The sequence below is a fragment of the Eurosta solidaginis genome, chromosome 2 (assembly GCF_040869045.1).
Source record: "Eurosta solidaginis isolate ZX-2024a chromosome 2, ASM4086904v1, whole genome shotgun sequence".
In the NCBI taxonomy this organism is placed as follows: domain Eukaryota; kingdom Metazoa; phylum Arthropoda; class Insecta; order Diptera; family Tephritidae; genus Eurosta; species Eurosta solidaginis.
Genome location: NC_090320.1, coordinates 242,530,804 through 242,545,289, shown reverse-complemented (window position 1 = coordinate 242,545,289; position 14,486 = coordinate 242,530,804). Strand labels below are relative to the sequence as shown.

General features: G+C 39.3%; 1 protein-coding gene across 1 annotated transcript; it reads right to left on the bottom strand.

The window, feature by feature from the left end:
• Window positions 1–242: 242 nt before the first annotated feature.
• On the bottom strand, window positions 243–2,354 carry LOC137240753 (heat shock protein 70-like). Its single transcript, XM_067767430.1, has one exon. It carries the CDS (start codon window positions 2,235–2,237, stop codon window positions 327–329), a length of 1,911 nt encoding a protein of 636 aa, XP_067623531.1. The 5' UTR covers window positions 2,238–2,354; the 3' UTR covers window positions 243–326.
• Window positions 2,355–14,486: the final 12,132 nt, after the last annotated feature.

Sequence of the window (14,486 nt, the reverse complement as noted above, 5' to 3'; positions counted from 1 at the left end):
AAACCGATGTTATATGGTGTGATCCATGAATGTATGTATATATGTAGAAATGCACTGCTCAAGCAAACCATTCGACCTACAACACCATCAAACTTGAATGCAAAAATAAAAATCTACGACCGCCATACCCACAACCTCCCACCCAAGTCAGAATAAAATAAAAGAAACTTAATTTTTTAATTAAAAAAAATTAATACTTTGTTCTATATTTTCAGTCTTTTTATACAAAAAAAAAATAATAATTTGTTACTAGAAACTATTGAATTTTATATCACAACTAAATTTATTTACATATTTCCCAGTACTAACGTCTAAAGGGTACAAATTTAATCTACTTCCTCCACTGTTGGACCACTGCGTCCACCACCGAATCCACCAGCCTGTTGACCACAAGATGCTCCTTGACCGCTACCGCCGTGTAATTTTGTCATAACCGGTGAACAAAGTTTGGTCAATGTATTCATCTTGTCCTCGTATTCTTCCTTATCGGCCAACGTGTTTGCATCGAGCCACTTGATGGTGTCTTCACAAGCCTTTAATGCATCGCTCTTCTCCTTATCACTCAGCTTGTCACCAGCACCGTCCAATGCTTGCTTAACGCCAAATACATAACTCTCCAAATTATTTCTAGCCGCTATCTTATCGCGTTGTCGTTCATCTTCTTCAGCATATCGCTCTGCTTCATTAACCATACGATCAATTTCGGCTTGTGATAGACGTCCTTTGTCGTTCTTGATGGTGATATTCTTAGCATTGCCAGAACTCATTTCCTTCGCCGATACATTGAGTATACCATTGGCGTCCAAATCGAAAGTTACTTCAATCTGAGGCACTCCACGTGGTGCTGGCGGTATACCAGATAGATCGAACGTGCCCAAACGATTATTGTCTTTGGTCATGACACGTTCACCTTCAAACACCTGGATTGTGACGCCAGGTTGATTGTCGGAATATGTGGAGAATGTTTGCGTTTGCTTACATGGAATGCGACAATTTCGTTCGATGATTTTCGTCATAACACCACCAGCAGTTTCGATACCCAATGACAGTGGCGCTACATCAACCAGTAGGACATCTTGAATTTCGCTGCTCTTGTCGCCACTCAAAATAGCTGCTTGAACGGCTGCACCATATGCCACAGCCTCATCCGGATTGATGGAAAGATTTAGACTCTTGCCACAGAAGAACGACTGCAATAGACTCTGTACTTTTGGTATACGCGTTGAACCACCAACCAGTACGATATCATGAATTTGGTTCTTGTCCATCTTTGCATCATTCAATGCCTTCTCCACCGGCTCCAAAGTCTGACGGAACAAGTCTCCACATAATTCTTCGAAGCGCGCTCTTGTTACTTTTGTATAGTAATCGATTCCTTCGAACAGTGCATCGATTTCAATAGTAGCCTCTGTGCTGGATGACAAGGTGCGTTTCGCTCTTTCGGCAGCTGTGCGTAGACGACGCAATGCTCTAGGATTTGAACGTAGATCTTTCTTGTATTTGCGCTTAAACTCATCCGCCAAATGATTTACAAGTCGGTTGTCGAAATCTTCACCACCTAAATGTGTATCACCAGCAGTCGCACGCACTTCGAATAGTGAACCCTCGTCGATGGTTAGGATTGATACATCGAATGTGCCGCCACCCAAATCGAAGATTAATACATTACGTTCACCTTTCAAATTCTTATCGAGTCCATATGCCAACGCAGCTGCTGTGGGTTCGTTAATAATTCGCAGCACATTCAAACCAGCTATTCGTCCGGCATCTTTTGTTGCTTGCCTCTGTGAATCATTGAAATACGCTGGCACTGTGATTACAGCATCGCTCACTGTTGTACCCAAATATGCTTCAGCCGTCTCCTTCATTTTGGTCAACACCATTGAACTGATTTCCTCTGGCGCGAAACGTTTGTTCTCACCCTTGTATTCAACGCATATCTTGGGTTTACCACAATCGCTAACCACTTTAAATGGCCAGTGTTTCACATCTTCCATTATTTTTGGATCATCATATTTGCGTCCAATCAATCGTTTCGCATCGAAAACTGTGTTCTTTGGATTCATAGCCACCTGGTTCTTTGCTGCATCACCTATCAGTCGCTCTGAATCTGTAAATGCCACATAACTTGGTGTTGTGCGATTTCCTTGGTCATTAGCGATGATCTCCACTTTGCCATGTTGGAAAACACCAACGCAGGAGTATGTTGTTCCCAAATCAATACCAATTGCTACCATTTTATCTTCTTGTGTTTGCTTTAATACTTCACTATAATTTTCAAATAAATACTTTTGTTAAAAGTTTGCGTTTGTTTTGTTTTGCACAATCTCTTTAAGAGTTGCTTATTGTTTGCTTGTTTATTTACTTCTGATGCGAAGAGCGTTTTGCGCCGATATTTATACTAAATCGGCTCTTCACGGAAGTTTCCTGATTCTCTTTCTAGAAATTTCTACGTTATGCTGGCATTATGCCGAGAGCTGGCATTGAAGTCTCCTCTCTTTTTTATGTCTTGCTCACAGTTGCATGCATGGCTCCGCCTCTAATGCTCTTTTATGACAGTGCACAGTGTGGCAAGCATGGTGATGATGATGAAAATAAAATTAGGTAAAGTAGTTGGAAATAAATACGTTTTCCGAAACCACTCTAAGTTTTACAATTTTTTTTGAAATTTGGAAAAAAAAAACAACATAAACAATTTAATTATGAATTATGACCGAAGAGTTGTCAAACCACTGCCGAGGCGCAGCTCGCTTAGAAACATAGCACCCACATTTAGAAGAAGAAATTTTGGAAGTTTAACAAGCCGTAGATCAAAAGCCGTTAAAGATATAACATTGAAATTAGGCACAGACACTATTTTTGCCAAATTATATAGACTGAGTGAAGGTAATCAAAATCGGCTAAAGTTCTAACCTTAATAAAGTGTGCAATAACTCCATGGTATTTAGCAACATTTGACTGATATTTTACCTCAGTAGCGGTATGGTTGAGCTAAGGACAAAACTTAAACAAATTTTGAAAATTGGCGTGACCCGCCCCTTACTCTTTCCAAAATACTTTTGATGCCATAAGTCGATCGAAATGCTTCAAATCCGAACGAAATTTAGCATAAACATTTGTCTGAATTTTTTAACATTTTATGAGAATAGTTGATTTCGCTGAATGTGCCCCATGGCGGGGTAGCTGGCGGGATTGATGGGACACCTTCATCAGGCACGTAGTAAAGCTCCGAAATGAGATTAAAAATCTTTTTTTAAAGTTTTTTTGAAATTTTGAAAAAATTCGTTTTCTTAAATATAATGTTACAAATAAAAAATACATTTAATGCCAGTTTAGTTATATACAATGTTATTTTATATTAAAAATGCTTAGATCCACTTCAAAAATATACTTTGTACGACATCGCGATGTTGAAGCATAATTTGAGGGCTGTGGAAGTTTAAACTCAAAACCAAAGGAACGTCTTCCACATTGCTCTTGAAAAATATGGTTGTCGAAATATCAAGTATCCTAAGAAAGCTTACTGTATATTTAAAGCTCTCAGGGAAATATTATCTGCCTTGCATATGTCGTTCGGAGTAGGCTTAAAACAAGTAGGTCCCGTCCGGCTAATTTCTAGGAAAAATTAAAAGGAGCACGACGCAAATTGGAAGAGGAGCTCGGCCTAAAATCTCTTGGGAGGTTATTGCGCTTTACATTTATTTATTTATCTGCATATATAACCCTTCTGTTACTTTCGCTTGAGCAACCATTTTTAATGCGATAAAGAAGGAAGAAAGTTTTAGGTACTTCAAATAAGAATTCGATGTCCGGGTGAATACAGCGTCTTAACGGGGCACACTCGGCCGCCGAGATTTTTTCAGGGCTTATGAATTATTTAAATATACTAACTACACTTTACCACAAATATCACATTCTCACCTTTCACTTGCAATAAATTGTTTTTTTTTTTAATGACACATGTAAATATTGAAAATCACTTGCACAAAAGACTTGAAATATAATATCGGCACTCGCGAAAACACAAAAGTATGTACGTTTACTTGTATCAGTTATACAGCTAGAGATGTGCAACTTTGAAATGGTCATTATTATTGGTGGTGGGTGAGTTTGCGTCGATATTTGATGATGCCAGATTTCTCTTTCATGCCAAAAACGTCGTTGACGAAAGTACCGCAACGACGAAGCTCCCCGATCTCCCCTATTCGTTAATACGATTATTATTTTAAGCATTATATCATGCCAGTAATTTTCGATGTTAGTAGAAATGCTACACTGTGTATAATTTGGTACAAAGGGAATAAATATAAAATACAAAAGTGCCAGACCATGGCAGAATGATACAAGGTGGCAGCATGGTGACATACCTACAAACATAAATAAAAATCCCATGTACTTTGTTTTTGTAAATTCGATGGACAAATGTCAAAATCGTACTGCGCCGGAAGTTGATGTATCAAATCAAATAAAAAAAGTTTATAATCAGCTGTTCCATGCTGCCACCTTGTGTCGTTCCGCCATGTGCCAGACTTACTTGCTTACTCATACCAGCTTAAGCTCTTAGCGTGACCTCTCTGCTTTCACTGTTCTCTCGCACTATAATTCAGTAGGCTATACCGCCAACAACAATAGCTAACGAGAACGCATAGCGGAATGATACAGGTGGCAGCATGGTGACATACCTACATACATAAATAAAAATTCCATGTACTTTGTTTTTGTAAATTCGATGGACTAATGTTAAAATCGTACTGCGCCGGAAGTTGATGTATCAAATCAAATAAAAAAAGTTTGTAATCAGCTGTTCCATGCTGCCACCTTGTATCGTTGCGCCATGCGAGAACGCGATTATCTCTCTAGAAATTTCTATGACATGCCAGCAGCTGCTAATTATATCTGAGATCTCTTTCTATACCTTTCATGAACACGAAATGGTATACACAGTTTTGTCGGCTTTAGAAAAATTGTTATTACATACAGTAATGGCCACAAATTTTACCGAACTTTTACGAGTATTCGAAGATTTTTGGAAAATAGCTCAGTTTGAATAATATTTATCTTATACAACCGACTACATTACCGATTGTTCAAACTGAGTTACTTGTTTTTTTTTTTTTTTACAAGGTGTTCAGAAATAATATAGGTTCTTTTAATTATTATAAACATGTTTCGAATTTTCTGTTATTGTTGATCATGTGAGTTAAAAGAAACCTTGCGTTAGTAGTTTAAATTTTCCAGCGCACTCAAATCTAGCCATCCGGTCATGATACCCCTGCACAATGATATGGCAGAGGCGATTCACAAACATAAAGCTCTTCGAAAAAACTCGAGTCCCAAGTCGTTCACTAATGTTTATGCTATAAATGGCAGAGGGAAAGTGAGACCCAAGAACAATATAACACCAATTTAAAAAGTTTGCAGATCGCAGGGACAGCCCTGAAATATATTAATACGGTACGGAAAATCAAAAAAAGGTGTTCAAGATAAGCTTACAGATGTATCTATCGAGGATGTGACCCAACGCGTGAGCAGTGATAGCCAGGTATTACTCTGAACTTTAAGCAGATATGATAATACAAAGACTTGGTCTCCCTTGATACTCCCAGTTAGCATCAGTTATCGCGAAAAAGGATAACTACCGTGATGTAAGAAAATCTTAAAAGCACAATCGTTATGATTAGTAATGAGGTGTTAGATGACAATTATTCAATTTCATTAGAGTCGCCAGATTAAGCAGTTGCAATACACTTTCCTTACTCAAAGTTCCTTTAAATTTTGTTCCAGGTCTTCTAATAAGACGGAAAACAATAATAAATTGCTATTTTTCGTCAGTCAGAAAGTGAAATTGCTAGTTTTCGTCACCTAGAGGCCCAAAGTGGTTTTCGTAAGAAGTTTTGAAAGTGTTAGTTTTAGTGAGAAATTTTGAAAGTGTTCCTTACTGTTAACTATATAGTTTGGCAGCTTGAATTGAAGTTACGTAGCGAATTGTGTGGAGGGTGTAAATGAAAGCAGTCGAATGTAGTGGAATGTAGAACAGCAGGAAGAGCAGAGCTGCATTGTATCAATATACCTTTAATCTTTGTGCGAGTTTGCATAAATTACTACCTAAATAGAGAAAAAACCTAAATCTGGAAATGGTCGGATAAGCAGTGCAAATAAAATAATTAGAATTTTTACGAGTAGGTATACTTTTCAACCCAAATTTTCATACTTTCATAAATTACAAACTTTAAAAGCAAAAACATTTTGATTTATCATTTTATTGTTCTGATGAGAAAAAAAAATGCTCATGAATGGACTATTTAAAGTACCACATATTAGATAAGAGGGCGATGATCAATGTCCGATCGATTGTTGAGTATGGCGTGAAGGGGATCTCAAATCCCGCGTAATAAGAATAGGTGGGTTCATTGGGAAAAAATAAAATAGCAGTCACAGGGGTATTCATGCCTTGAGATGGTGGCAAACTTCTGTTTGCATTTGTTCTACGACATCTGGCATAAAAGGCCGTATTGTCTGGAGCCGCTGTACTTTCTTTCACTGCTGTATGCATACTTACTTCTCCCTTGAACCCTGTCCTGCGCAAACATTGCAAACGCCATACAAGTCTCAAATTTAAATTTTTAGGAATTTCCAGCATAAACACACAATTTAGTTTGTCAAAGCAACTCGCACAGTTTTGACAGTTTTTCCTGTTGTTGTTGTTGCAAATTTCCAGTGGAATATTAGTTTAGGTACCTAAAAGTTAGGCGAACTCGCACTGAGCCTAAATACTTGAATATAAGTGAAATTTTATTCTTAATTATTGTAAATAAGGCGTCCTAAGTTATATTTGCAAAGTTTATGTCTGTTTAGTATTTTACTTGAACTTTCTAAAAGGTTTTCGACCTTAAGTAATATTTGTGTGTGTGCAAATTTTGAGCAATCAGCTGTGAGTTGCGCTACTTGTAAAGGTTTACAATGGTGTTAATTTTCCGTGCGTCCATATATTCATGAAAGCTATGAGACCTATTGACACAGCAGAAGACACTACAGTCCTTACTTGATATCTTTGAGTGAGAGTGCATTCAAACATTTGCTCTTTTAAAAAGTGGGAGGGGTTTAACGTGTAAACAACATATGCCTATTTTTCTCGTTTTCTCCCTGAAGTATTGCACAGTGGGTTTTTGTAATATGTAAGTTTCTTTAGAACAGCAATCTTTTTTCTTGAGCATTTCTTGGACCCTTGTAGAAATGATTAAGAAGTCCTTTCATGTTTCCATTGGTGCATGCAGAACACATCTCTAACGAAATTTTCTAAATATAATCACTAATACAATTGAAAAACGCATATTTTCAAATACACAAAGTTCAAATTCGGCCTACAAATAGAAAAAAAAAAATTTGTTAAGCATTTTCTTCTGACCGCGCTCATGCACCAGTAAATTTTCAATTTAAGTAAAAATGTTGCACTGTGCCTAGTCTGTGATAGAGAGTAGACTGCACTCAGTAGAATTTATCTTATGATGTTAATTGAGCTGGACTACGAAAAGTCTAGAGCACACCCTTGTTAAGTAAAATAAATATATCTACATTAGTATGTACATATATTTGTATGAATATGCGTATACATATTTGGTAGTATGCATATGTATATGAATTCTTACAAGGTTCTGGTTCTAGAAAAGTCTTGCAACTCAAATATGCCAATAAAAATGTATCTGGGAAGTTGCGAAAATTCGTATTTGCAAACGCCGAACTTGAACATTACCAAAGTTCGAAGATACAGTTTTAAAAATTGCGGTTAAGCTATGGTTAAAGAAGTAAAGATGGGACTGTGCCGAAGATTTCACACTTTTTAGGAATGGGGCTGAACCACAATCTTATTCCATTCGTAATATCCAAATAATCGGCTGCATAAGATAAGAAATATATAGTGAACAGATGCACATACCTAAGCGATTTTTAAGATAATCTGATTAATTGAGGAAAATATGACAAAATCCTCTTTTCTGAACAATCGGTTGTATGAGGTATATATGCTATAGTGGTCTGATCCGGTCAGTTCTGACAAATGTCTAATCGGACACCTAAATATACCCGCTAACCAAATTTTACCAAGATATCTCACAAACTGAGGGACTAGTTTGCATACAAATAGACAGACGGACATGTCTAAATCAACTCATCTCTTCATCCTGATCATTTCGGTATACTTATTGGTGGGTCTATATATTTTCCTTTAAGGACTTACAATTTTGAGGATCGTGACAAAGTTAATACACAATTTCATTTTCATGAAAGTTATAGAAAGGAAAATTACTTCCCAGTAGGTAAAGTTCCTTATCATAGTAGAGGGTTCCCCTTCCATTGCTGACAACCTCGGGTGACAACGGCATTTCTTCCTAGTCATATATGTAACACTCCCATATTGTTAATAGAAAATGCTCGCAATGAGTTTTGACTTCGAAATCAAAACAAGACAGTCTACAAAATGTTTTGTTATTGTAGCAGCCATTGTGAATTCATACAAGTGGCGAATGTTTGTAAAAAAAATGTGCAATAGTCAACAGCCTTGATGGGGGCTAAGATACTTGGCTTGGATATCATACGTGGTTCCAGGCCCTGGATCAGGTACTGTTATCAGTCTTAGACCGGCCATAGTGATGAACTGTCACGCGTGATTAGTTATCACGTCCTGCGCGCGGTGCCCCTGCTTCTACTGATAATGGCGGATCTAGAAAGGACAACTCAACTCAACAATGGACAAGACTAACACGGATCCGCCAAGTGTGGGGTGCGGAAGAAGAGCGGTTTTGATGGAAATCCGTCAAATCAATCTTCAGCACTCTAAGGCGGCTTCCGCAAATTTGTTGCTCTGCCTTGAAAAAGGCGGAGTGGATATAGTCCTTGTCCAGGAGCCGTGGCTGAGTAGCAACGGCAGAAATATTTCTGGATTAAGGACTGGAAAATTCAACACCTTGTTGCATGGGGAGGCAGTTAGGCCTAGATCCTGTGTGCTTGTTAAAAAAGAGATTAAAGCTTTTATTCTCTCTAATTTCAGCAATGCTGACCTAACCACGGTCTGCTTCGAGCGAGGCAGTAATGAAATGTGGGTGGTCTAAGCGTACATGCCCCATGGTGACGTAGCGGGACCACCACCTGCGATACTGGGCAAAATCACCGCTGAAGCAAGTGTTTTAAATTTGTGTTCAAATTTACATACATATGTGACCAGGGCTACGAAAAGGTGGCTTATGACTCAAAAAAAAATTTCCTGTTTTTTTTTGGGTTCAATAGTTTTTGAAACGCTCTTTCACGTGGTGAAAAGTAGAAAGTCGTAACTTGCTTAGAAGTGTACTAAAAATGTAGAGAAAGAAGAGCACAAATGAAAGACGATGAAGCATTTGGTTCCTTCGATGCCACTTTGGTGGCTGGTGAAGCATCCTCAGATTCTTTTGATAGCATTTTTTTCAATGGCAATGGAGCCAAAATATCGGTCAGAAACTGGTTTGTGCTTTACCTTTTGGGCATGACTGTTCATAATGCAAAAGAAAAACTACTAAGAAACTGAAGAAATGCATTGTTTATCTTTAACAGCTGTTTCTCGCAATTTCTTTTTTGAGTCATAAGACACCTTTTCTTAGACCGGGTCACATATATTAGCAACAGAGATTACTGAGGTGCTAAAATAACATTTGAATTTAATAAAATGTTTAACAAGTAAATGATAGGCATGGTTACTTTACGGTTCCCCCCACTTCCAGTCAAAAAATGTCTCATAACCAAGAAAAATAATATACCGAGTTGAAATAAAAGGTCACAGAAACTACCCCGTAAGGAGAATCTCTAGTTCAAAATAAGTGCATTTCTCCTGCATTCTGAACCACTAATAGTTCGCCATCTACCTCTTTTACATGTTTTCAACTGGCGATGTACTAGGCGGTGAAAATTGTCCCCGCTGCTTTAACTTTTAACTATTTCCTAACTATATACAAATTTCTTTTTGGTACTTTTTCGATAGTTACGTACTGGTGGAATAGTATTGAGAAAGATGCATACTCATATGTAGCCGCAGCTCGTTAAAGCTGGTAACAGTTTTTTAGTCGATTTTATAACAGAAAATCTAGTTATTAACGAACTAATACTTATTTGGCACTCTAGGTCTAGTTGTGAACCAGAATTTTGTATCACTAGTTACTGCCTTCCCTTGAAGGTAATTAACTAATATCATATGTAGTTAGAATAGGCTCCTCTTGTTTTGGTACAGTTTTGCTTACATTCTTTGGTCATATGGCCCATATACATATTTCAGCTCTGCGGTTAATTATCTATATTGATTTTATTTATAAATCAATTTTGATTACAAATTTTTTTCAGTGCTATAATGTTTTCGAATAATTTTTAGTTGTGAAATTGTTAGTGTAAATTCTTTTATCATACACAAGTGCCTGAGCTTTATACGGGAGTGCTTTTTCTTGGCACTTTCATAGGAAATTCAAGCATATTCATATGATGTGAGGGCATATGGGAGTGCTATGAACATTTTTTTTTTATATTCAAAGTGTGAATTTGAATCTGTGCATATGATTGAGGGCAAAACAAAAACAATAGTGCTACAAGTGTATAGGGATTGAGCAGCTCTGATTAAGAGGAAGGTGTGCAGGGCACGCCACAGGGGGTTGTCCTATCTCCTCTGCTCTGGGTTGTGGTAGTCAACGAGCTTCTTGTGGAGCTGAAAGCCAATGGTTGTCGGGTGGTTGTCTATGCAGCTGACCTCGCTATCCTAGTCAGAGGCAAATTTCTGCGCACCTTGCGCGATGTTCTGCAGGGCTACCTGAATACCGTGGCTAGGTGGGCTGAATCATGTGGATTGGCGGTCAACCCGGGAAAAACGGAATTGGTTATTTTTACAAGGAGATATAAGATGCCCGATTTCAGAACTCCCTCGATTGGAGGGATACCGTTGATACTTTCTGATAGAGTTAAATATTTGGGGATTGTTTTGGACAAGAAACTGTCTTGGAGACCCATTGTGGAAGATAGGGCAAGGAAGGCCGCGGTTGCCTTGTTCTGCTGCAGAGGGGCTATCGGAAAGAGATGGGGACTCTCGCCAGGAGTAGTACACTGGCTTTATGAGATGGTTGTCAAACCGATTCTGCTATATGGGGTGCTGGTCTGGTGGAAAGCAGTGGATACGGTGAGCACCCCCAAAATGTTAATGTAAGTGCACGGACGGCGCTGATCGGTATCAGTGGCGCTCTCAGAACAACACCTACCTTGGCACTGAACGTCATGCTGAACATATATCCAGTAGATATTGCGGGAAAGGCGGTCGCGGCAAGTTCGTTGGTCAGGCTTCGTTATATGGGCTATGAGATTTCTGATTTCGAACACTCTAGCCTTCTTGCCAGTTTGTATGCCGATAACTGCTACCTATACAACCTTCACCCCAGTCATTCCACCGAGAGAGGAGTGGGGGAGAGGAATTATCTGGGGCATGGGACCAGTTAACTTGTTCACGGATGGGTCGAAGTTGGACGGAAAGGTTGGTGGGGGTCTTTTGTCAAGAGGCAAATGTAAGCCGCAAGTTTAACTTGGCTGATCACTGCAGTGTATTCCAAGCCGAAGTTGCTGCGATTAAGGATGCGGTGGATGAAGTGTTATCCAGTGCTATTACGGTTAGGGAATTTAACATCTACTCTGGTAGCCAATAGAGATATACGCCGCCGATAAACGCCGCCGCCGCCGAATGTCAAAAGTATCGGCGGGGCGGCGGCGGCGTCCGGCGCGTTACTATGTTTTCTACTCGTTTAAGACTGTTTAGGCGATTTATTGCTCATGTCGAATATTGGGCAGATGTGGTCGAAAGGGGTATCAAGGGATTCGCATCACTGCCAGTTATAAGAAACTAATTGCGAAATTTAACTGTTTCTAACTGTTCAAAAATTATTTAAAAAAAACAAGTACTTTCGATGTCACGGACTTCGCATCACCCAATTCACCAAGTGATTAAAACAAAACACTAAAAGAAACGTTATATAATAAATTTATATGCTCACTTTGCAAATTTTTTTTTTTCAAAAGATTCAAAAAATAATGAACAATGAATTCAAATAAAATGACCCAAGGTGAACATGTTTTCAAATTGTCCTTCAGTTGTTAAAAAAAAGCAAATTACCCAAAAAAGGTGCCGATTTTTTAAAAAAATTTATATTGCGATTGGCTGAAAGAATAAGGGAAATCAGTGATGCAAAATCCTTTTGTAGGATTCAGGGGTTTAAACACTCCTTTGAATGATTCCCACCTTATACTTACGTTGAAGATTTATGTACGTATGAGAAGGGTTTGAAAAATCACTTAAGCTTACATTCAAAAATCTGTTGTTTATTTGCGAAACTATACAATAGCGTCTGAAATATTAATTTTGTTTTTTAACACTTCATCCTTCAACACCCAAGTCTCCCGTGTTGACATTTCCTAAAGTTGGCGGCCCTATTCAAAACTAGTACTTTGGAGTGAATCACATTGGTTATAGCCTGTCAACCAAGTTTAAATATCACCTACCCGTTACGGCTCCTTTAACAAATGTGAATACGTAGGATCATATAGTTACCAGGTTAGGCTTTGTCCTTCGCGAGAACACTCAAAGTGGTGAAGCAAAAGCTTTCCCAAGATAGTCGAACTAATGACCGTGTATGCTACTACCCCAACGTCGTGGACAGTCGAACTAGTCTGAAAATTTAAGCTACACGGCCATCCACAATGAGCTCTTATATCATAAAGCCGGAAAACAGCAGTTAACATCGTTCAACTTAAAATCGGTCGACTTTCATTCTAAAATATCGTTTTGATTTAACGAAGACTATTGAAATCAATGTTGTGAACATAAACGTCTACATTTTAAAAATTTTATCCAGAGTCCTTGTAAAATTTTAATTATGTAGATGCGCCGAGGATTATACGATTTTCACCTATGAGTTACGCAATGATATCCACTTAGACTGCTTATGATTTCGAGGGCGGCATCTTTGGCCAAATAGTCACTCCCTAACGTTTCAAGGTGTTTCTCTGGTGTAGCTCGGCAGCATATCGCGACAAAAACATCCGTTAGAAAGTCTTCGGAGCTACACCTAGAGCTTCTAGGAAACTGACGTCGACGAAGTTACATATGATTTCGAAGTCGCAGTCCTATAGCTTCTGTGATGGCATATGGTGTGAGGATCAGGAGGCGTGGTAGCGACTGGTGGTCGGGATTGCTACTGTTCGCACATCGGGAATTGTAGCTCTTAATCATCGGGGATTTTAACTCGAAAAAACTGGATTCGCCCTGTGCCACGAGAGTCATGAGTATTAATAGACCATTAATAGCAACCGTAAGCCGCCTTCGTGCATGACCGCCAAACAGCCACAAATGATTTAAAGAAATTGTGTTCGCGGCGATTGTTGGGAGTTACCCCAGGTGAAACTTTTGCACGAGATATACAGACAAAAGTTTGACCATTTTATGTATCTATATTTCTCTTCAGCAGACGCAGCAGTACCAACTCTAAAGACCGGTATTAGATTCGAAGTCTGTCTGGAGTAGGTGAACGAGGGACAATCCTTCCGCAAAGAGCTATTCCTGAAAATTTTTGAACAGTATGCGAGATCTTGAGGCAAAACCCCCGGATTTTTTCGAAATGTCCAACACGTTGATTTCCTTAGATACATACAAACAAAACCTTTCTTAAATATTATTTTTCTAAATAGAAAAAATCAAGCTCTTTAAACTAAGAACACCGGCGTATGCCGGCGCGCCGCCCCGCCCACGCCGCCGCCGCCGGTATATAATAGAGTCTACGCCGCCGCCGCTGGTAAAGTGATCGGCGTAAACCTCTAATAGCCAAGCGGCTATCAAGGCCTTCAGCTCAACTACAGTGCGATCGAGGGTGGTCTGGGAGTGCCTGACCTCGCTTGCGATTGCATCGAATTATTTTACAATTAAGATTATCTGGGTCCCGGGCCATAGTGATATCCCGGGTAACTGTCAAGCGGATCTCTTAGCCCGCATCGGTACAACTGAACCGGATGAAGATGGCTGTAGGGATTTCGGGATTCCGCTGGCCACCTGTGGATTGCTCCTCCATAGCTGGGCCTCGAGTCAGCTCAGCAAACGTTGGGCGGCCTCCACGTCTTGCAGGGTAGCAAGATCTTTCTGGCCGAAAGTAGATGGCAGGAGGTCTGCTGAAATAATCGGGTTCACTAAGGCTCACCTATCAATGGTCAATGGGGTTTTGACAGGGCACTGTCCCACGGGTATTCATGCGGTACGTCTCAATATACTGGAAACTATCCTGCTGCAGCTGTATGGAGGATGATGAGGTGGAATCACCAAATCAATTTATGCTTTATTGCCCAGCTTTTGCCTGACTAGGCGAAGGTACTTCGGTCGAGACTCACTTGGATCTCCCGAGGATTTATCCAAAGTTGAGATCGGTATCATTCGGAGCTTTATCGTTGCTACC